The sequence below is a fragment of the Nematocida displodere genome, assembly GCF_001642395.1.
Source record: "Nematocida displodere strain JUm2807 chromosome Unknown 3, whole genome shotgun sequence".
In the NCBI taxonomy this organism is placed as follows: domain Eukaryota; kingdom Fungi; phylum Microsporidia; genus Nematocida; species Nematocida displodere.
The window spans coordinates 26,201-46,687 of NW_027138158.1; the positions used below are offsets into that span (position 1 = coordinate 26,201).

At 47.6% G+C, this 20,487-nt stretch overlaps 16 protein-coding genes across 16 annotated transcripts; 7 read left to right on the forward strand and 9 right to left on the reverse strand.

Annotated features, from left to right (window-relative positions):
- Positions 1 to 12: 12 nt before the first annotated feature.
- NEDG_00937 (long-chain acyl-CoA synthetase) lies at positions 13 to 2,019 on the reverse strand (the record flags this gene model as incomplete). The annotated part of the gene is made up of 1 exon (XM_067688355.1): positions 13 to 2,019. One exon carries the CDS (start codon positions 2,017 to 2,019, stop codon positions 13 to 15), a length of 2,007 nt encoding a protein of 668 aa, XP_067543543.1.
- A 220-nt stretch (positions 2,020 to 2,239) lies between these two features.
- Positions 2,240 to 3,538, forward strand: NEDG_00938 (uncharacterized protein; the record flags this gene model as incomplete). The annotated part of the gene is made up of 1 exon (XM_067688356.1): positions 2,240 to 3,538. The coding sequence occupies one exon, from the start codon at positions 2,240 to 2,242 to the stop codon at positions 3,536 to 3,538; it is 1,299 nt and encodes a 432-aa protein (XP_067543544.1).
- A 25-nt stretch (positions 3,539 to 3,563) lies between these two features.
- Positions 3,564 to 4,874, reverse strand: NEDG_00939 (uncharacterized protein; the record flags this gene model as incomplete). The annotated part of the gene is made up of 1 exon (XM_067688357.1): positions 3,564 to 4,874. The coding sequence occupies one exon, from the start codon at positions 4,872 to 4,874 to the stop codon at positions 3,564 to 3,566; it is 1,311 nt and encodes a 436-aa protein (XP_067543545.1).
- Positions 4,875 to 5,172: 298 nt separating this feature from the next.
- NEDG_00940 (uncharacterized protein) lies at positions 5,173 to 6,066 on the reverse strand (the record flags this gene model as incomplete). The annotated part of the gene is made up of 1 exon (XM_067688358.1): positions 5,173 to 6,066. One exon carries the CDS (start codon positions 6,064 to 6,066, stop codon positions 5,173 to 5,175), a length of 894 nt encoding a protein of 297 aa, XP_067543546.1.
- A 37-nt stretch (positions 6,067 to 6,103) lies between these two features.
- Positions 6,104 to 6,685, forward strand: NEDG_00941 (uncharacterized protein; the record flags this gene model as incomplete). The annotated part of the gene is made up of 1 exon (XM_067688359.1): positions 6,104 to 6,685. The coding sequence occupies one exon, from the start codon at positions 6,104 to 6,106 to the stop codon at positions 6,683 to 6,685; it is 582 nt and encodes a 193-aa protein (XP_067543547.1).
- A 7-nt stretch (positions 6,686 to 6,692) lies between these two features.
- Positions 6,693 to 7,403, reverse strand: NEDG_00942 (cytochrome-b5 reductase; the record flags this gene model as incomplete). Its single annotated transcript, XM_067688360.1, has 1 exon — positions 6,693 to 7,403. The coding sequence occupies one exon, from the start codon at positions 7,401 to 7,403 to the stop codon at positions 6,693 to 6,695; it is 711 nt and encodes a 236-aa protein (XP_067543548.1).
- A 140-nt stretch (positions 7,404 to 7,543) lies between these two features.
- NEDG_00943 (uncharacterized protein) lies at positions 7,544 to 8,797 on the forward strand (the record flags this gene model as incomplete). The annotated part of the gene is made up of 1 exon (XM_067688361.1): positions 7,544 to 8,797. The coding sequence occupies one exon, from the start codon at positions 7,544 to 7,546 to the stop codon at positions 8,795 to 8,797; it is 1,254 nt and encodes a 417-aa protein (XP_067543549.1).
- Positions 8,798 to 8,816: 19 nt separating this feature from the next.
- On the reverse strand, positions 8,817 to 9,398 carry NEDG_00944 (uncharacterized protein; the record flags this gene model as incomplete). The annotated part of the gene is made up of 1 exon (XM_067688362.1): positions 8,817 to 9,398. The coding sequence occupies one exon, from the start codon at positions 9,396 to 9,398 to the stop codon at positions 8,817 to 8,819; it is 582 nt and encodes a 193-aa protein (XP_067543550.1).
- Positions 9,399 to 9,437: 39 nt separating this feature from the next.
- NEDG_00945 (uncharacterized protein) lies at positions 9,438 to 10,850 on the forward strand (the record flags this gene model as incomplete). Its single annotated transcript, XM_067688363.1, has 1 exon — positions 9,438 to 10,850. The coding sequence occupies one exon, from the start codon at positions 9,438 to 9,440 to the stop codon at positions 10,848 to 10,850; it is 1,413 nt and encodes a 470-aa protein (XP_067543551.1).
- Positions 10,851 to 11,072: 222 nt separating this feature from the next.
- On the forward strand, positions 11,073 to 13,853 carry NEDG_00946 (uncharacterized protein; the record flags this gene model as incomplete). Its single annotated transcript, XM_067688364.1, has 1 exon — positions 11,073 to 13,853. One exon carries the CDS (start codon positions 11,073 to 11,075, stop codon positions 13,851 to 13,853), a length of 2,781 nt encoding a protein of 926 aa, XP_067543552.1.
- A 140-nt stretch (positions 13,854 to 13,993) lies between these two features.
- On the reverse strand, positions 13,994 to 14,764 carry NEDG_00947 (uncharacterized protein; the record flags this gene model as incomplete). Its single annotated transcript, XM_067688365.1, has 1 exon — positions 13,994 to 14,764. The coding sequence occupies one exon, from the start codon at positions 14,762 to 14,764 to the stop codon at positions 13,994 to 13,996; it is 771 nt and encodes a 256-aa protein (XP_067543553.1).
- A 31-nt stretch (positions 14,765 to 14,795) lies between these two features.
- On the reverse strand, positions 14,796 to 16,190 carry NEDG_00948 (trehalose 6-phosphate synthase; the record flags this gene model as incomplete). The annotated part of the gene is made up of 1 exon (XM_067688366.1): positions 14,796 to 16,190. One exon carries the CDS (start codon positions 16,188 to 16,190, stop codon positions 14,796 to 14,798), a length of 1,395 nt encoding a protein of 464 aa, XP_067543554.1.
- A 352-nt stretch (positions 16,191 to 16,542) lies between these two features.
- Positions 16,543 to 17,820, reverse strand: NEDG_00949 (uncharacterized protein; the record flags this gene model as incomplete). The annotated part of the gene is made up of 1 exon (XM_067688367.1): positions 16,543 to 17,820. One exon carries the CDS (start codon positions 17,818 to 17,820, stop codon positions 16,543 to 16,545), a length of 1,278 nt encoding a protein of 425 aa, XP_067543555.1.
- Positions 17,821 to 17,990: 170 nt separating this feature from the next.
- Positions 17,991 to 18,902, reverse strand: NEDG_00950 (uncharacterized protein; the record flags this gene model as incomplete). The annotated part of the gene is made up of 1 exon (XM_067688368.1): positions 17,991 to 18,902. The coding sequence occupies one exon, from the start codon at positions 18,900 to 18,902 to the stop codon at positions 17,991 to 17,993; it is 912 nt and encodes a 303-aa protein (XP_067543556.1).
- Positions 18,903 to 19,005: 103 nt separating this feature from the next.
- NEDG_00951 (uncharacterized protein) lies at positions 19,006 to 19,737 on the forward strand (the record flags this gene model as incomplete). Its single annotated transcript, XM_067688369.1, has 1 exon — positions 19,006 to 19,737. One exon carries the CDS (start codon positions 19,006 to 19,008, stop codon positions 19,735 to 19,737), a length of 732 nt encoding a protein of 243 aa, XP_067543557.1.
- A 177-nt stretch (positions 19,738 to 19,914) lies between these two features.
- NEDG_00952 (uncharacterized protein) lies at positions 19,915 to 20,460 on the forward strand (the record flags this gene model as incomplete). Its single annotated transcript, XM_067688370.1, has 1 exon — positions 19,915 to 20,460. One exon carries the CDS (start codon positions 19,915 to 19,917, stop codon positions 20,458 to 20,460), a length of 546 nt encoding a protein of 181 aa, XP_067543558.1.
- Between the last annotated feature and the right edge of the window lie 27 nt (positions 20,461 to 20,487).

Genomic DNA, 20,487 nt, shown 5'->3' on the forward strand with positions numbered 1-20,487 from the left:
GGGCTTCCTCTGTTATTCCTTGTAGGCGGTATCTATCTCAGTACCATATTGATGCTGTATTTTTTTTCTGATTTTTTTCCCCGATGGGGTAAGAAGTCCGTTATCTATGGTTGGTAGTGTTTCGGTAAAGATAAACTTTCTGGGCAGCTCTATCTTTATAAGCTCTCCAGAAGCCACTAAACTTGCTCCTTCTTTTTTGATAGCTTCCTCAATCTGAGACTTGATGCTTTCGGACAGAGTCTCTGCCCCGCAAATGGCAATAATGTAATCTTTGCTGCTATCTCCAACAACGGTAAAATCGGCTAAATGTGGTATTTTTTTGGTCAGGAAGTGATTTTCTATCTTTTCCGGAATAATGTACTCTCCCTGCGATAGCTTGAATATTTCTTTGCACCGGCCAATGATCCGAATGTTGCCCTGCTCAGTTATTTCTCCAATATCCCCTGTTTTTACCCACTTCTCGCCCTCTGTGTTTAGCAGGTTTTCGGTAGCGTCTGAGTCTTTGTGGAAGGCTTCTCGAGTAAGCTTGTCCTGTTTGTAGTACCCCAAAAAGATCGAGGGGCCCTGCATGAGTATTTCCCCCTGGTTATTCTCTACCAGCGCATTGCACTCAGGCCTAGACAGTAGCTTTACCCGGTTGCAGAGAAAGGGGACCCCAATAACCCCCTTTTCCCGGGTAAATGTGTTGGTGGTAATGTTTCCGGCTGTTGTTTCGGTTTGGCCGTACCCCTCAAAGACTATGCAGTTAAAGATTGCCTCAAAGAACTCTGCTGTTTCGCTCGTGAGAGGCGCTGACCCTGAAAGCATGCACTGGATGCTTCCTCCAAAGGTTTTTCGGATTTCTTTGAAAATCACCTTACCAATCATTTCCCTGATCCACCAGTTTTTGAAGTAGGTGCAAATCATAACGGACAAACAGAAAATGAAGTTGGCAAATGCTCCCTTTGCCTGTGCCTTTGTTTCAATCGCTGTTTTGACCGAGTTAAACACTCTGGGAACCCCAACAAAATAGTGCGGCTTGGCAATTGAAAAGTCTTTCTGTAGCTGCTTCGGGTCCCCTCGGTAGTAGATAATCGTGCACCGGCTTAGCATAAGCGTAGACTCTACCACCCGCTCAAACACGTGTGCCAGGGGGAGGAATGAGAGGTACCTGTTTTCTTCGGAAATCGGGAAGAACCCGTCAGCCCGCGACAGTGCCAGGAACGACCCTGAAACTGAAACAAAGTTTCTGTGGGTTAGCATTGCTCCCTTTGGGGCGCCTGTTGTCCCGCTTGTGTAGCAAACTGTGGCAACTGTGCCTGGTTTGGGGCGCTTGAAGGCTTTTGCGTACGACTGCAGCGTGTGTGCTGATTTGGCCGTTTTTTTGGGGCTTTTACTGGCCGCATCAAACTTTTCCACCACTTCCCAAAAAAGCTGTACATTCACCCCTCTTTCTTCTAAAAGACTCCGGGTTTCTTCGTTTAGATCGTTATCCATGATAACAACAACCCGCGGGAGCGAAAGGGTGTCGGCGCTTTCGCCTTTTATGTTGCCAATGAACTTCTCTGCGTTCTTCTGCGAGATAAAGAGGATCTCCATTTCGGTTTCTTTCAAAATGTGCTTTACCGCTGACCACCCAAAAGACGGATAGATGGGACAGTTAATAGCGCTTAAAAAGTAGGTTGCGTACTCTGCTACAATCCACTCCGGCCTGTTTTCCGAACATATTCCAACAATTGACCCTTCTTTTATCGAAACGCTGGAAAGAAAGAGCCCCAGCGCTTTAGAAAGGTCCCAGACTCTCTCGTACGTGAAATACTCGATTGTTTCGCTTTGGGTGATCCTTCCAAGAAAGTTCATTTTTCCGTACTCCTTGGCCCCACGCTCCAATGCCTCAAACAGTGTCTCCTGGCCGTCCCCAGTCGTTGTCAGTTGGCCCCCGCCTGCACTTTTAACAAAGGCATGGATGTATGCTTCTGTTTCGTCTGCGCTCTTCTTGGTTCCAGGCTCTGGTACCATCTTGAACTCTGCATTGCTCATGGCCTGAAATAAAATATTAAATTTATAGAACCATATTGGCCTGCCACGGTCTTATACGGGCAAAGACCCGAAAACCTGGGCGATAATTTTGGTCTTCGGATTTTCGGGTTTTCAGGTCTTCAGGTTTTCGGGTCTTTGGGCGGTGTGGTGTGTCTTTGGAGGTTTCACATTGAACAAATAGGCCGGGGGTTCCTATAAATAAGCGAAACCCGTGGGGGGCATGGAAGGTAACCATCGCGTGACTGTTGGTCTTAGAATAAGGCCGCCTAGCTGTGCAGACCCTGGGTTTTCAACCACCATTGACCAAGTATTCACCCAGCACACCAATTTGGAGGTCTACAACGCCCTGGTTAGTCCGTGTCTCTCAAAACTAGAGTACTCCACCATTTTCACCTACGGAAGAACGGGCAGCGGAAAGACGTACACCATGTTTGGCGATGGCTCTGGCCCAGGCATTGTAGAGCTCCTCCTTAAAGACGTTCTTGTTTCCCACCAAATGGTCTCTATCAGGTGCATCGAGGTGTACAATGAAGCGGTCACAGACCTTCTCACGGACGGGGAGGTAAGAATTATCCAGGAAAACGGAAGAACAAGGATAGTTGGTGCTCCTGCAACAATTGTGGCAACTGAAACGGCTGTAAAAGATCTTCTTGAAAGAATTGCCCAAAAAAGGAAAACCTACCAAACAGAGCACAATAGCGCCAGCAGTCGAAGTCATACGGTGATTGAGGTTAGTGCGATCGATTTACTCATAAATTTGGTTGATTTGGCGGGCAATGAAAAGGTTTCCCAAATAGCCGAAAGAAGACAGGAAGGTCTTCTAATCAACAAAAGTTTGCTGACCCTGGGAAAAGTGATCGACCAGCTCCACAACGACTCCGCCCACGTTTCTTTTCGTGAGTCTAAACTGACCAGGCTCCTCCAAAACACGCTTGGTGGCGGAACCATCATTTGCATATGCACCGTACTGACCACCCTGGACCTGCCAACGATTAAGTTCGGGGAAAGACTCAAGCGCATCAAGGGAGCTCTGAGCAGGCAGCAAAAGTCGCCTGAAGAGGTCATTCGCGACCTCCAGCAGAAAATAGCCTACCTTACCGGGGAGCTATCGGCTTTGCGCGCGCCTTCTGCAGCCGATGAGAGTATTTTATACGTTTCCACCGCTGACAGGAACAACACGCTTCCCGTTCCTTTTGACAGGGGCCGATCCTCTGGCACAACCTCTGTCTCTGTCTTGGAAGAGAGCCTGGTAGCAGTTCCAACAGCCAATCACATCGTTGAAGAAATAAGAGGGATACCTGCAGAGCTCAACCCAAAAGCTGATCTGTATGAGATGATCTACCTCTACTTCAGAAAAGGAGAGAGCCATCTTGCCAACACTCTTGATCCTGCAGATATCAACAAGGTAAAAATAACCGTTACAAAAAAGAAAAAAGGAAAGAGTTACCGAGGATCCTTCAAAACCGTTTTTAAAGAGTCAAGAACCCACATAAAGCCATACAACAGCGATGTGGAGTAGGTTCGGGTTGGGCTTGGGGTTTGGCTCATTCCTCTTGGGGGCACTTCTTAGTGGTTGTGCGTTTGATAAACACTTCAGGTGCTAGGATGGAGTAGTCTCCAATATCTGACATTGTTTTTTCTGCAAGCATATCACAGGCCTCCAAGAACATCTTTGACCCCTTTCCCTCTTTTTCGGTGAAAATAGTCTCATGGACCTCTTTGTTCTCCACAATCTGCTCGGTGTCTTCTGTTTGGGCAATTGAGAGGTTAATCAGATCTGCTGAAATGTTTGAAAGGTCATTTTCGTTAAGATGCTGGAAATCTTCCTTTTCTTTCTTGGTAATGCACGAGGGCGTTTCTTCTCCCTCTCTTGGCCTTTTCTTGCTGTTTGGCGTCTTTCTTGGCGTTCTTTCTTTCTTTAGCACATCCTCTATCTCTTTCTTGTGCTCCTCCAGCCTTTGGCCTATCCGCTCAAGGGAGTACCCCGGCTTGAGAGCCTTTCTTATTTCAATGCCCTTGGTGCTGTCTTTGATGTACGAGCGAAGCGGCCCCCGAACTACCACACTGCTCCCACTGTCCTTTGTTTTGATGAAGGACTTTCGGGGGCTGTGGTCCACTGGCGCAATAAAGCTTGGTACCATACGCGGTTCCACCGTTTTTTCTGATTGTTTTTCGGGAATTTCCTGTTTGGGAAGTAACTGTTTTATCTTTTCTGGCAATCTACTGATAATCTCTACATACTTCTTCATGTCAATGCTAGCTACAGCGGCAATCCCTTCTCTTGCACGGCTGCGCACCTCGGATGCGCTGTCTTCTAAAAGAGTCTCAATCACCCTGTAAAGATCCTCCTGTTCGCCTCTTCCAGCTAAAGAAGCCTCCTCTCGTGGCAACTCCCGGATGCATGTATCTAGAACCCCCAACCTAACGGTTTTGTTCGGGTGCGTAGAGAGCGATTTTAGGTACTTTAGCACCGGCCGCACCGTGCACACGTCTGCAATGGTAGAAAGCGTTGTCATTGCTCTAGTGGAAATCACTCGGTTGCTTTTTCCCAATATAGTAATTAGCAGAGGAATAACCACGCTTATGTGCTCCTTCATATCGCCCTGAAGCAGTTCAAAGATCTTAGCAAGTATTTTGCAACCCGTCCCGCTAAGTTTGCTCCGATTGCTTTGCAGAGCTGTGATTATTACGTCTAGCAAGGTAAGAGCTTCTATTCCTTCTTCTTTTGTTGTTACAGCTAAAAATACGTCCTCCAGTATCTGATCTATTCTGCACCAGTTACTCTCATTCTCTTTTTCTTTGAGAAAGGCTTTACCTTTGGCAATAGCTTGGTTTAGGGTTGGTACGTTCTTCATGTGCTTGAGTGGATAAAAAAATAAAATACACTTATTGTGTGCTGTGCCCGGTGCTGCGCCATGTACCTCGACCTTGCCATGTACCGCGCCACACTGGGCGTTGTCGTCTGCTGTTACCCTTACACAAAACCAATCAATTAAGGTTCAGGTTCGGGTTAGTTCGGGGTACGTCAAGATAGTCAGCGCCTGTCTGTCTATGGGCGCTGTCTCGGTCTATGGGCGCACCACACCCTAGCCCACGTGCGCGTTTACAACATTTATTAGTGATCCGGTGGTCGGGGTGGTGCTACCACCCGAACTAGCACTCTCGGGTGCTAACACCCCGGGCGGGGTCTTTGGTCAGTTTTTGGAGAAGCTTTGGGGCGTACCTCTTTAGCTGGAACTTGCTGTAGATCTGTGGGGACAGACCTATGTCGCAAAGAATCGGGCTGCCAGTGAACATCGATGGATCGCTGGTTGGCACCCCAAAAAAGACCACTTCCTTATTGGGCAATGGCGTATTTTGGTAATCACCTAAAAAAACTATTCTTTCGGACCCCCGAACCATCTCTTCTGTACACTCTACATCGGCAATGATTACCACCGTCTGATCCGTTCTCACTGTTTCAACAGCGCCCCCATTGTTCCTGTAGTAGAACAACTCCTTGGACAGCCGAGAAGTTTCTGCTGTTGGTATAAGCGATACGTTGCTGTTGTAGATAAGACATAACCTAGCTAAAACAACAGCTATCTCTGAAAACACCCCTGATCCCGTGTAAATCACAAACTTTTTGTCCATTACCTTAAAAATATTCACAAACAGGTGAAGCACCCCCCGAGCACCTGAATAAACAATTTCGTCAATGCTGGGCCCATAGAATGTGTCTGACAGGTGAAGTATTTGCTGGTACGTCTCATGGCTTACATAGTCAACTACTTTGCCTTTGGCCGGCAAAGGCATCCGCTCCACCCTTCCCTCGCTCTGTTTCTTTTTCGGGTTGCTCAGGTCTGCACTGGCAGTCACCCGTGGACTGGTGGTGTCTTCCTCTGGGAGAATTTCTACTTCGTCTATTTCTCTTATGTCAATGGCTTTTTTCACTCCTGACACGTCAATAATCATTTTATGGGTCTCTGGATGAATTTGGTGCAGGACTCCTATTACTTTTAGCGTGCTGGTCTTAATAATGAGGCTAGCTCCTATGTACTCTTCCATTTCAAACAAAAATTTTAACTTACATTATTAATACGCCATGGACGGAAGCACCCCACAGCCAGCGCTTGAAAAGGTGCTAGAAGAAGTAAACCCACTAATTGAAAAGTACAACAAAGCAACTGAAGAATTAAAGCTTTACTATGATGAAACATACCAAATTAGGAAAGACTTTTTAACTGCTGGGATAGAGTATACCAAAATGGGTGAAAGCGATGAAAACGCAGAGAATGGTGTGATTCAGGCGTACCTGAAATACAAAGACTTGCTGGAACAAAGGATGAACACGTCAAAATCGCTTCTTTCCTCGGTGGCTGGCGTTCTTTCCACCGTGGACCAGCAACTGCTTCTGCTCAACTCGCAGTACGACCCTAAATTCGGGATACAAACCCAGAACCCAAGAATCTTCAAAACCAACAAGAACAACCCAAGCCTTAGCTCCACCACAGAGACAGAAAAAGAGCCTGGTATTTACTGCATATGCAATGGTCCAGCGTATGGTGACATGATAGCTTGTGACGCGTACCACACAGAAGTGCCTTGGTTCCACATGGAGTGTGTGGGGTGCACTGGCGTGCCCCGGGGCCACTGGCTCTGCCCCAAATGCAGACCTGTTGAGTAGCTTTGGCCTAGAACTTCTGGCAGTTGCTTGGAGCCACGCCAAGTCTTTGAAGCATTCCCCCAAAGGCCCCTTTTCTTTCTCCAGCTACGTCAGCAACAAAAGAGTCTGTGCCACATACCAGATAGAGTGTTGTGCCTGAAATAGTTGGCAAGATCAAAGCTTCAAGCTTTTGCAGCGATTTTTCTCTGTCAGTTGAGACAATGTCTGTTACTGCAATGTTTAGGTGGGGATAGATCTGTTTGTCTCGGAAAATGATCATCTCACTAGAGCTGTTAAAAGAAACGGATGTAAATAAATGCTTTGTTTCTAGTTGGTTTGCCTTGAAGAGGACCTGCATCATTGGGGTGATGCCTGTTCCTGCTGAGATCATGAAAATATCCTTATAAGGCGATAAAATTTCTGAGATTGGGATTTTTTTAGTGTAGCAAAGTACTCTAATGAAATCACCGGTTTTAACGTCTTTTATCTTTGGGGTGAGCATCTCCTTGCCTTCTATTTGGGTGTAGATTTTTATGGCGCAGACTATGTCCCTGCCAGCCACCGAAATCGGGCTGTATGGTCTGGTTAGCGCGTGCCCCTCAATGCCAAGCCTTACGGCAAAGCAGAAGACAGGGCTTATCTCTTTATCCAGTTTTATCCGAAAAACCCGAATTTCTTGGGCTGTTTTATCCCGGCCTAGCACTTCCATCTCTATGACCTCCCCTCTGTTCTCTTCCATGGTATCCCTACAGCAGAAAAAAATACTACTACTTTGGTTTTGGGTCTGTTACAGGGTCTATGCGGTGGCCCCGTGGCAGTGGTGTGACTTAGCCTAACCCGAACCAACTATTTAATTTGGAAAGATAATATTTTTGCATAATGACTGAGCTAGGTGGCGGATACTCTACCAGACAAGCAGCGCCGTCTTCTGGTGCCTCTGGGTCAGCTTTAAGACAGTGCGCCATCTTAGAAGTTAGTGGAAACAGTGTGACAATCATATACGGCGAGACAACAACAAAGCATCTTCTTAGAAACGCTTATGTTTCTGCCAAAACAAATGAACACCTCTTAAAACGGGGCGCTTTTATTGGGATAACATCCGATAGCACTCTGTATCTAGTAAGGTACTTGCAAAAAAGAGAGGATCCGATTATTTCAGGTGTTGACCAGTTTGGATTAGTCGATACAACTGTTATATATACATCTGGGCATTGCGTTTCTTCGATTGACATTAGCAATGGAGATAAGAAAGTGATGATCGAATGTGAAGATCTTCTTGACGATTGCTGTGTTCTTATCTCAAACACTGTGTTGATTGTTGTTTGTGAAAAGAACATTCATCGCTTAGATCTAGCTAACAACCTCTACACCAAGCTGCGCTTAAAAGTAGACATTGCAGTGAAGTCTTCAGGCATCATGCAGTTTGCCCACCTCCCAGTGCCAAACCAGCCAACTACTTCATCCATCCACGTAGGCATTACCTGCTCTAAGGGAAACATCTATATCTTTGATACAGAAAAGATGGAAATGGTCAAAAGCATGAAAAGCTTTGGGGTTGCCATCCACGCACTTAGTTTTTGTGTTGAGTCAAGCCACCCCATCCTCTATGCCATAACAGAGACAAAAGAACTGATAGAAATAGACTACCTTAACAACCGGCTTCTTAGAAGGATAGAGCTGCCCCCGCATCGCTATACAAAAGCAACCACTGTCTCTTCCAGCTCACTGGTGGTTTTTTCTGACGAAATGGTTGTTTACTACAATGGAGACACACACACCTGGACCCGGCTGTACAACGCCCCCAGTTCTAGGCCCAGCGGAGCGTGCATCTACATTGTACCTACGCCTTCATCCGCTCTATCTACATCTTCAGACTTGGTACAGCCCAAACACATCGACCAGCCAGCGCTTCATCCCGAGCCTAAGCTTGAGATGCTCCAAATACAGCCTGACACAGGCCACCCACGCCCCACGCCCCCCAGTGCCTCCGAGATAGACACACTCTACAAGTCCTTTGAGTCGTTCAAGGACTCGGTGTATAAGGTACAATCGGACGTGCTTCGAGAGGTTTTCCACCTCAAAAAACGGCTAGAGGAGATAGAAAGAGACCTTGGACTCCCAAAGACCCAGTAAATGAATAGAAGATCGTATTTCATAAAGCACTGTTCCGTGCCATTATTTCCTTTTTGAGACATCTCCGTAAAAGGAAAGCATCACGCGGCATTACATTGGAATAATAATCCTTGACCAAACGAATCAGCTTAAAACCTAGCTTGTGGTAAAACTCAATTGCTCTTAGATTAGAGACTTGTACGTGCAGAACAATGTGGTCGATGCTGTTATCTCTGGCTATTTCTTCTATTTTAGATACAAGCCCTTTCCCATACCCCTGGCCCCGCAAAGCTTCAATCACACCCAAAAGTATCACGTAAATGGAGCTTTCGTTATTGCCGCAGACACATAGGGTGTCTTCTCTTTTTCGGTGCTCGCTGGCCTGTTTGGCTATTCTGACAGAGACTATTCCAGCATAGACGCTTTCGCTTACTTGATCGGCTGGGAAGGCTTCAAGCATGAAAGTTTGAACGTCTTCAGCGAACAGTTTTTGGTAAAAGTCGTTGTGATAGACCACTGGAAAGATCTTTTGGTTAACTTCTTTGATGCGGCTGATCTTATTTGCATCACCAAGTACCAAACTTACCCGCTCTGTTTCCTGGGTGTTTTTAAGCACTTTCATTTTTATTAAAATTTTAAGCTCCTTGGCCCATTTAAATTAATGAGTGAAACAGGAGAAAATGACTGTGTCATCTGCTACAACCCTATAGATGGCGACGTACTGAAAAGCGAATGCAACCACTACTTCTGTCTGTGTTGTGGATTAAGATATAAGTTTATTAGCAACAAGTCAGGATGTCCGATATGTCTTCGGGAGACAAAAGATGAAGAAATGGAGTTTGAAATGATGAAAATGGACAAATATGGAAAGATAACGCGTGCAAAGAAATCAGAGCAGTATTTGTGGGCAGAGTGCATCAAATGCACCGTTGAGGACGTGCCAGTCATTGAAAGCGTGCTTAGCCGGTCCTGCCGCATCTGCAAAACAGAGTGCTACGACAGCAAAGACCTTATTTCCCACTACAAGGCGCACAACAGGTACCTCTGCGAGCTCTGTGTCGAGCACCGGGATGAGCTGCCCATGGAATATACCGTTTACAGCGACATTATGCTGGGAAAGCACAAAAACGACAAAAGAGATGGGCACCCACTCTGTGGCTTCTGTAAGGAGAGGTTCTACACCCAGGACATTCTTGTTAAGCACTGTAAAAAACAGCACGAGCTGTGCTACCTCTGTGAGAGAATGGGAAAGAAGCACGAGTACTACAAAAACTACCAAGAGCTTGAGAAACACCTCAAAAAGTCCCACTTTATCTGTAGCGAGCAGATGTGCATAGATGTCAAGTGCTACGCCTTTGTTGACGAATTGGAGCTAACGGCGCACCGAGCCAGCACCCATCCGGTGAGAAGGGAGGAAAAGCTCCGAATTGCCCCAAAGCCCGAAAAAGCAGAAAGACAGGCCAAGCCTGCCCCGAAAAAAGCACCACAACCTGTACCCGTGGTTCCAGAGTACCTGAACAGAGAAGAGCTCCTGATGAAGCGGGGAAAGAAAGAGCTCTACAGTGCGATGATCAAAAGAAACTACCCGGGCAGCGATTTTCTTATCAAGATAACTGCCGAGTATGATGAGTTGCGGATAGATCTACAAACATACGTTGCTCAGTTAAGAGAAAGCCTAGGAGATACCAAAGCAATCGAATTCGTTGAAAGAATCAGCACCTACCTCCTTGAGGACAGAACCGAGGACATTCGAAAGAACTTTCCACCAATCAGGAAGAACATTGAGTTTCCTCCGTTTAAGAAGAAAGCAGAGGCGGGAGCTGAGCAGGCAGCCACGGGTACACCACAAGCTACAGCCATACCACAGGCCAAAGCACCGGTGCAAAAACTGGTGTGGGGGGGTCTTACCAAATCTATATGGTCCAAGGCTGTTTCAACACCCAAACCTGCACCTGCACCTGCACCCACCAAGGCACCCGAAAAGCTCGAAAAGCCTGAAAAGCTCGAAAAAGCAAGCCCAGATACCACAACTCCCCCGCCTTTGCAGAAGAGAAGAACCTTTATTTTCAAATAGAACGGGATTTGCTTAGTTTAACGATCTAATAAAAACGATCCTATAGTTTGGTACATCTCATAGACTATACAGCACCTTCTCTACAACCTCCGTTTTAGGGGAACGGGACAGCACATTTGCTTGGCTGATGTAATCCACTGGAATCATTACAGTCCAATCAGAGGGTAAGACTTTGTTATTGGCTGACAAAGGATATTTAATCCTCATTATCTGGTAATATAGATGAGGAGACAAGCACAGCACAGATGCAAAGCAATACTGCTACTGGCTAGTCTGTATGTTCTCTGTGGATGCATAGAGATAGACCCAGTAGTTATCAGTACATTAGAAGATTTTGCCAAAGATCTGAATGAAAAGCCCACAATTGATCAAAACATGTTTGATGAAGAGATAAAGGCTCTAACAGAGGCAAAGCTAGCAACAGAGGAAAAGATAGACCTGCTAAAACAGCGTGGAGTACAGAGTGGCTTAGCAACAGAAGAGAGCAACGTGCCTGAGGAGCAGTCACCGGCTGAGGAACAGTTACAAGCAGAAGAACTCGCAATTGGAAATGATGAACAATCCGAAGTAGAGCCCGAAGTAGAAGAAGAACCTACAGTGTTTGATGAACAGTCAGAGTACGAGGAAGAGGAACAATACGAAGCTGAGCCTGCAACAGAGCCTACAGTATTTGATGAGCAACTTGAGGAAGAGTACGAAGCAGAACCCGAAGCTGCAGATGAGGCAGAGTATGATGGACAGCCGGAGGAACAGTACGAAGCCCAGCCCGAACCAGAGGCAGAGGAAGAGTACGAACCCGAAGCTGAACCAGAGGCAGAGGAAGAGTATGATGGACAGCCGGAGGAACAATACGAAGCAGAACCCGAAGCTGCAGATGGGATAGAGTACGATGGACAGTCCGAAGAACAGTACGAAGCCCAGCCCGAAGCAGAGGCAGAGGCAGAGGAACAGTCCGAACCCGAAGAACAACCTGAGGCAGAACCCGAAGTATTTGATGAGCAACTCGAAGCTGAACCCGAACCCGAACCCGAAGCAGAGGCAGAGTATGATGGACAGTCAGAAGAACAAGACGAAGCACAACCTGAGACTCAGCTCGAAGCTGAACCTGAAGCTGAGGAAGAGTATGACGGACAATCAGAAGAACAGTACGAACCCGAAGCACAACCTGAGGCAGAACCCGAAGCAGAGGCAGAGGCAGAGGCAGAGTATGATGGACAGTCGGAGGAACAGTACGAAGCACAACCTGAGACAGAACCTGCAGTATTTGATGAGCAACTCGAAGCTGAACCCGAAGCTGAACCCGAAGCTGAACCCGAAGCTGAGACTCAGCTCGAAGCTGAACCTGAGGCAGAGGCAGAGGCAGAGGCAGAGTATGATGGACAGTCGGAGGAACAGTACGAGGCTGAACCAGAGCCCGAGACTCAACTCGAAGCTGAACCCGAAGCTGAACCTGAGGCTGAGGCAGACTATGATGGACAGTCAGAGTATGAGGCTGAGTATGACGGAGAGTCAGAGACTCAGCTCGAAGAAGAGGAACAGTACGAGGCTGAACCTGAGCCTACAGTATATGATGAGCAACTCGAAGCAGAACCCGAGGCTGAACCCGAAGCTGAGGAAGAGTATGATGGACAGTCCGAGGAACAGTACGAGGCTGAAGCAGAGCCCGAAGCACAACCTGAGGACCAGACAGAGACTCAGCTCGAAGCAGAACCCGAAACACCGGCCGGACCCTTACCCATAGCTGAAGACAAAGACAATATTTGGGTCAGTACAGGCCCGCACACAGAAGAGGATGTGGCACACAGAGAAAGTGCTGAATGCACCAAGGACGATGAAAAGGTCTACGGCTTTATTATGAAGCACAACCCTTCACTACTTGGGGATGCAGAACAACCTTTTAGATGTGACCTTTACAACCAGTGTAGAAATACGATAACACACGTGTCCATTGATCTTTCTATTTATGAAAAAGGATCTTTACCTAATCAGGAAGTTTGGAAAAGTTTTAAGAACCTCCAAGGGTTTGAGATTGCCGGTAACAAGAACACTGAAGCACTCCCAAACCTCTCCTTTGCACTAGAGGATGTTTCTGCAGCAGTTAGCGACCAGGAAGACCAGAAACTGTCTAAACTGGTTCTTTCAGGAGTGGATCTGTCAGAGCAAACAGAAGCTTTACAGAACTTGAAAAACGTTAGAAAGCTTTATTTGTTTGATTCAACCTTCAATGCTTCAGAGGGCGCCCCCAATCTGCTTTTGACTCTTTTCCAGTGTCCAGGCCTCAGCGAGCTCAAGGTTATCAGCTCTTCTATCTCTGCCATTCCATCTGCTGGCGAGCCTGCTAGCAGCTGCCTATCTCTGCACATTCTCAGGTGCAGCCAAGAAACAGTCCGGGCACTTGCCTGCACGCCAGCATCTACCTTTGCCACCGTCATTCTAAACGAGAACACACTTGGAGACCTTGAGTGTCTAAACGACGCCGAGAGTAGCATTGCGAGCCTGGTTATCCAGAGTGATCAGACAATCAAAAGCGTCAAAAAAAGCGATCTTCAAGCACTCCCGGCCCTAAAGTCTCTCTGTCTGTTCGATCTACAGCCCTCGTACGAGATAGACCCAGAGATCCTTGGCCCAGACATGCCCGTCTCTGAAATCTTCTTCTCAGAGAACGAGGAGTTCAACTTTTCATCAGCTTTGCCAAAAGAGTACCTGAAAAACAAGCATCTTGGGGTGTACACCCACGGAAAGATCGAGAACGAAAGGATTTTCCACCTGGTGGTTGATCCCGACGCAAAAACAGCTCTTCTAGTCATTGACTCCCCCAACGACTTTGCCAACACAAGCGAAGCCTTTAAAAAGATGGTTGAGTCCGTCAATGAGCTTGACACAATCAACGTGGTCGTGAACACGACCGACGACTCCCAGAAAGAAGCAGTCACCCAAAAGATTCTTTCTATTTTCTCGCACCTGAAAACGCAGCCCACGGTAGACTACACCCCCAAAAACTAACCAAACAGTCTCAAAGCCCACAAAGCCCACAAAACCCTCAGGAATCACAAGAACCTGAGACCCAAACACAAATAAATCAACCATTGGTACTGTTCTGCTCCACAACCCAACCATTGGTACTGTTTGTTTATTGACTGGCCCTAGCTAACCACAATCTTCTTACTCACATAAAAGTCCTGAATCTTTCGGTTGATCAGAACAAAAGACCCAACAAATATCACAATTTTCAAAAACACCATCAAAACAACAACCCTGAAAATTGCATTTGAAACCTCGGTATACTTGTCCTGCTCCTGTTTGTCCAGCGACTGTAGCTCAGTGATTTCTTTGGAAATTTTGATACATTCAGATATCCTCTTTTCCTTGTGCTTGATCTGTGAGTCAGCGTGTGAGTAGATGCTTGGATCCTCTGGTCTTCCTTCATAAAGAGCTACATCCAGCCCAAGCTCATAGCCTTTGTGGTTAAGCGTGTCTGACCCCACCCTAAACAAAAACATGAAGAACCCCGACCCACTGGCCGTCCAGAAGAAATTGCACTTTGACCCTGACTGCTCTGTCTGTGAGATGTACGCGTTTTTGCTCACTGTGGGAAGAGAGGACCACTCCTGGGTTGGCGACTCGTACACGGTCATTTGAATGTCTAGGTCATCTGGCATTGACATGGCGCCCCCATAGTAGTGGTCACTGCTATCGTTGGCCGCTGAGGACGAGGCAAAAGAGTGTCTTTCTTTCGTTTGCAGCTCTCTCCAGGTCATGTCTCCTATCTTCCTGGTATAGACTTTTACTTCCCCCAGGGCGACCGTTGACTTTTTAAGGTCTTTCACTGCAATGATAGGTTGGTCCCTCTGGAAGGGCTCAATGAAGGAGCGCGCAGCTCCACAGAAAAGCGCGAGTAGGAATAACACTTTCATTAATGAAAATAAAAATCGCGTCTTTATTCGTTTACTCGCTTGGCTCTGAAAGCTCCCGAATGAACCGCTCGCCCCACCGCATAGCTGAAAACTCGCTTGTAACGGCCTGCATGTTCATTTTTCGCCTGATTCTTTCTTCTTCCGGCATTTCCAGGGCCTTTTCATAGCTTGAGGCCAAGTCTTCAATGCTCCAGGGATTGGCACAAATAGAGCCCACAAGCATGCCTGTGGCCCCGGCATAGTCGCTCATAATCAGCGCTCCAGGGCCTGCACAGGCAATAAACTCCAGAGACACCAGGTTCATGCCGTCACGCAAAGAAGAAATGACGCAGACATCTGAGGCCATGTAAAGTGCACAGAGCTCAGTGAAAGAGACGGAATTGTTGATGAAGTAGACGTTCGTTTCGTCGATGTTTCCCTCCGCGTTTAAGAACCCGCTCAGGCGGCAGAGGGTGTCTGACAGAGCCTGGTAGACAGGAATGTCTGTTCTGCTGGGAACACCTACCTGACAGAAAACGACGCTGTCAGAAAGATCCTCTCTGGTTTTCATGAGCCGATCAAAGGCTTTGAGGCGGTGGGGTATTCCTTTGATGTAGTCAACGCGGTCAATGCCCAGGATGATTTTCTTTCCGCGGAACCGCTTTTTAAGCGCCGCCACTCTTTCTTTGGTGACGTCCTTCAAGCACTCCCGCGCAAAGATAGCTGGGTCAATGCCAATGGGGTTGGCCTCCACCCTGGTGGTCCGGCCATTCATCTTAGCGGCAAAGGGAGAGGCCAGGGTGCTATCAAAGAGGTTGCAGGCGTTTTTAAAGTTGCTCACGTACTCAAAGGTGTGAAAAGAGGCCAGGTCAGCGCCAAGAACCCCTTTCAGAAGAGGCAGAAGCAAAGCAAAGCCCGACACAATGAAAACGTCAGGGAAGGGTATGTGAAGGAAAAACCCTATTTTGATGGGAAGCTTGGTCTTTTGTCGCAACATCTCAGGAAGAAGCATCAGGTGGTAGTCATGGACCCAAATAAGATCGTTTTCCTGGGCCATTTCAAGTATTGCTGCAGCAAACTGTTCATTGACTCTTTTGTATGCAATGTAATCGGCAATATCGTATGAAATAAGGTCAGAAAAGGAGTGGAGCAAAGGCCAGAGCACGCCGTTGCACATGTTATTGTAGTACTTACTGTACATCTCGTCTTCAACAAAGATCGGGTAGAATTTAAAGGTTTCAATGCAATTTTTCCTTACCTCCTCTCTTTCCTCTGCAGGAACGTTTTCCAGGCTTCCAACCCAGAGAAAGTTGAGCGTTTCCTGAGCACAGTTCAATCCCGTCACTAGCCCCCCCGATGTTGGGGTGTATACGTACTTCCCTGCTTCTTTTTTTACTTTCAGAGGCAGTCTGTTGCTTACTACCAGTATGCGTCCCTTCTCCTCCATTGTTTGTTTAATAAAGACAAAGACGAAACCAAGATATAATAAAGCACCACGACGCCCAGCGTCTGTCTAGGCCGCCCAAGCGCCCGAACCAGCTCTGTTTTAAACACGCACCCAAACCCGAACCCTAATTATTTGGACACACAACTTAACCCTATTTGATTAGCACACACTGGCCCACCCGAGCCCGAACCCTATTTGATTAGCACACACTGGCACACCCGAGCCCGAACCCTATTTGATTAGCACACACTGGCCCACCCGAGCCCGAACCCTATTTGATTAGCACACCGACCCAGACACCGACCCAGACACGGACCAACTAGAAAAGTATCTTTATTACATCAAAGCTGCGCTAGTAAAGCTCAAGTTCCCTGGAGAAAATGACTGCATAGAGTCCTGATCTTCTTCTGATACGTACGATCTCTTCGCATGGGATCTCGCAGTATGTGAATTCAGGGCAGGGTCTGCATGGGTTAACTGGGGCACATGGGTTTGGTCTGACTGGTCCACATGGTCTGACTGGTGCGCATGGGTTGCATGGGTTTGGTCTGACTGGTCCACATGGGTTCACTGGTCCGCATGGGTTCACTGGTCCGCATGGGTTGCATGGGTTTGGTGCACAGAAGTCTGGTCTGCACCATGGCTCCTGCTGTCCAAAGATGGGTGGCAGGCATCCTGGTCCGAATGGGAAGGGCGTTGGCAGAGCTGGAGCGCCTGGGAAAGGCGTTGGCATGCCAGGAGCACCGAAGAACGGTCCACATGGAGGGCATCCACCAAAGAATGGCCCACAACTCTTGTCAAGCTGAACGCGGTAGTATTTGTCATCTGAGGCAATGAAAATGTTTCCGTTGTAGTCAATGAAAAGGCAGACACATCCACATTTTCCAAACTTCTGCCTGGCATCGCAAAGGATGCGGTGAAGAATTGCAGGGTTCTTAAGAACTACGGGGAAGGGAACTGGCACATTCCATGGAAGAACCTTGGAGAAGGTGTGAACGATGTCTCTGCCAGTGCGGTCGCGTCTGCACTTGGTTTCTACTATTCTGATGTAAGGTCTGCAGAAGATGCTTGTCTCATCGATGATGTACACCTTTCTGTGGGGGTAGTTGACAACGCATGGGGAGTCGCATGGTCCGCACTTTCTCTTTGGGAAGCACTTCTTTGGCAGGCAGCATCTTGGTGGGCAAACATTATCTTTGATGGCAACACATGGCTCTTCGCAGACAGGTGCGCATGGTGCTGGTCCAGGTGCTGGGCAGACAGGTGCGCATGGGGCTGGTCCAGGTGCTGGGCATGGGGATGCACCACCGTAGCAGATAACAGTGTTGGTTTTGTTGGTGTCACCCAGAGGGGTTACTGTGGACGAAGCTGTGCCAACAACCATTTCCTGGACAGTGCCGTTCCATCCCGAAACAACTGCTCGGGTGATACCTTTGGAGTTAAGCGCACTGACAACCGAGGGGAGATCTTCAGCCATTAGCATGAATGGTTGCAGGCCTGCCTGTTTGCAGATGCTAGAAGGGTCAGGGCACTTCTCTAGTCCTGGGGCAGAGACCACCTTTAGCTCGCTTGGGGAGTATATGCAGTATATTGAGCTACTGAGCAATGTAATCAAGGTCAGGTACCTCATCAGTAAATATCTCGAACCAATGGTATTTATATTTTCCTCTTAATTAATATGCGCGCATTTGGTGCTTGTCTTTTTGCAATGGCCCCAGGTCTTTTCCTCTTTCAACCAAATTTCAGGTCCAGACCCCGCAGATGCTTCGAGCAATTAATTTAGCTCTGCAAAAATAAGGTCTAGAGCTTAAATTCAATCAGCTTCTTTTTGGAAAGATGGATATGTGCCCGGGGGCTGGGTGGTAATCTGAGGGTGGGTGTGGCCTGCGCATCAACAAGGAGAAAGTGGTAGAAGACTCCAGTGTAGAGGGCTGCCAGGACATGCCAGAGAGAGTGCGAGTCAATTAAAAAAAGAACGGGGCCAAAATCAATTACCTGAAAAAGCGACGCAATCACCATGCCCGACCCCCCCAAAGAAAGAACCCGGCTGTGCGCCTGGGACGAGATCTGTCTGTACCACCGCCACCAAAGAATGACGTTCCCCGACATTAGCAGGCCACAGACCACCGAGTTGTACAGAAAGTTGAACTCGACCCCCAGGAGGTAGTAGGCGTGGGCGAAGAAAAACCCTCCAAGAAAAAGCAGCGGGCCCAGATAGCTCTGGTACAGCCGGCAGAGGCTGATGTACATAATCGACAGAATGCTTAGCATGGCGCAGAGGTAGTCCAGGCACTGGGTCAGGTAGCAGTCCCGCAAATGAAAAAGCGCGCTGCACAGCCAGCAGACAGAGTGAACGGCCAAAGACCCAGCAACCACCGAAAGGTACCTCTGCGTCTCCTGAGACTGCTTTCGCCTCTCAGCCATAACCCGAAAAAAGTACGCCAGCCCAACCACCAGAGACACCAGAGAAAAGAGCGACGAAACTAGCTCCTGAATGTGCCCCACCCGAATAAACGCATACTTCCCCATGTACTTGGTATAGGTGTCCCCGGCCCTGATGGCTCCCCGAATAAACTCTTGATTTGCAGCAAAAGCAGCCCTGTCCCAAAGAAGAAAATCAATCCGCCGGTCCAAAACAAGGTACTCGTCCGCCGAGGGAAAACCCCCAAAGGCACAAAGCCCAGACCCATCACTATCAGGCACCAAACACATTTTAATTAGAAGCCGTGATTTGACCCAATAAAGAGCAAAAGAGACTTAACCCTGTAAAGTAAACAAACAAAACAAGAATATAATCTGTGCTAATTAACTTTCAATGGATGGGGGTCAAGAAATGTTTGAAATAAAGGTAAGCTCAAAGGACTTTCAGGGCGTTGCAATACTCCATGAGAAAGAGCGCCGAAGGCCCAGAAGAGCGATTTCCAAGAAAAAGATCTCTCTCTACAAAACGGAGATATGCAAAAGCTTTGAAACGAGCAACTTCTGTGCGTACGGGGACAAGTGCCAGTTTGCACACTCCCTAGAAGAATTGCGCGATGTAGAGAGACACCCCCGCTACAAAACAGAGCTCTGCAAGACCTACACCACCCAGGGGTCCTGCTCGTACGGCAAAAGGTGCTGCTTCATTCACGCCGGCCCCAAAGGCGACAAAGACACCGACCTTCAGGATGCCCGCAATCTTCCAGGGGACTGGAAGACTCCTGGTGTGGCAGACACAGAGAGCGACAGTCTTGAAATGAACGAGATCTCCGTAGAAGAAACTATTAAGACACTAAACATCCTTACAGAGGAGGAGAGTGAAAAGCTCCAACTGCTTTCAAAGTTCAAAGTCAAAACATCTTTCCAAAAACAGAGACACTCTTTCATGCATCCCCGACCAAGCGAGCAAAAAGAGTTTGTCACCACCAAACACAGCTCTTCTCTTATGTGGATTAAGGCCCATATGTGCTTTATTTTTGTAGATACAGGGAGTAAAATCATCGCAATTAAGCCTTTAGGCAAGGCTCCAGGTAGTGTTACCCTTGGCAAGGCACTTGGCTGGTGCTAGGTCAGTGTCGGTGTCGGTGTCTGGGTACAGTGTCTGGGTACGGTAAGTAATAAAACAGTATTATGTGTTAGGTGGTGCTAGGGTGTGCTAGGTGGTGCTAGGTGGTGTTAGGAGGTTTACAGCCCAGCACACAGCACAGGCGGTACAATTTATTTAGAGTGGTGCAATTTTCTTTTCATGAACATATTTAAGTACGCACCCAATTGGAGTGAAGTAGAAAGACGGAAAGAGCTGTTAATAAAGAACGACGATGTGCCATCAAGAAAAAACCCACTCAATAACATACAGTTCAAGCTTAAAGCAACCACCAAACAGAAGAAGAAGGCAGAGAATGTCCTCTGTGTTCACTGCAAGAAAGAGAAGCATCTTCCTTCCATGTGCCCAGAAAAGCCACAGTCAGCCGTAAAAGCGGCAGATACAACAAATATCTACAAATGCACAGTTGTTCTGTCACCTACCACCATTAAGCTCATCAACATCCCAACCACAGTGACAAGAGACGAGATGAAAGGTCTTCTCATCCAAAAAGGGGTGCACTATGACAGCATAAACCTTCTTTACGACAAAATCAACCGAGAAGAGTTTAAGGGGGTGATTTACATTGAGCTGCCAACCAAGGACGAGGCAGAAAAGTGCATGTCCATCTTTGACGGAATGCGAATGGGCATCCAGATCATAAGCGGGGTGGTGTTAGAGCCCAGAGCCAACCTGTCGCGGTCTTAGGGTCTTGGGTCTTAGGGTCTTAAGGTC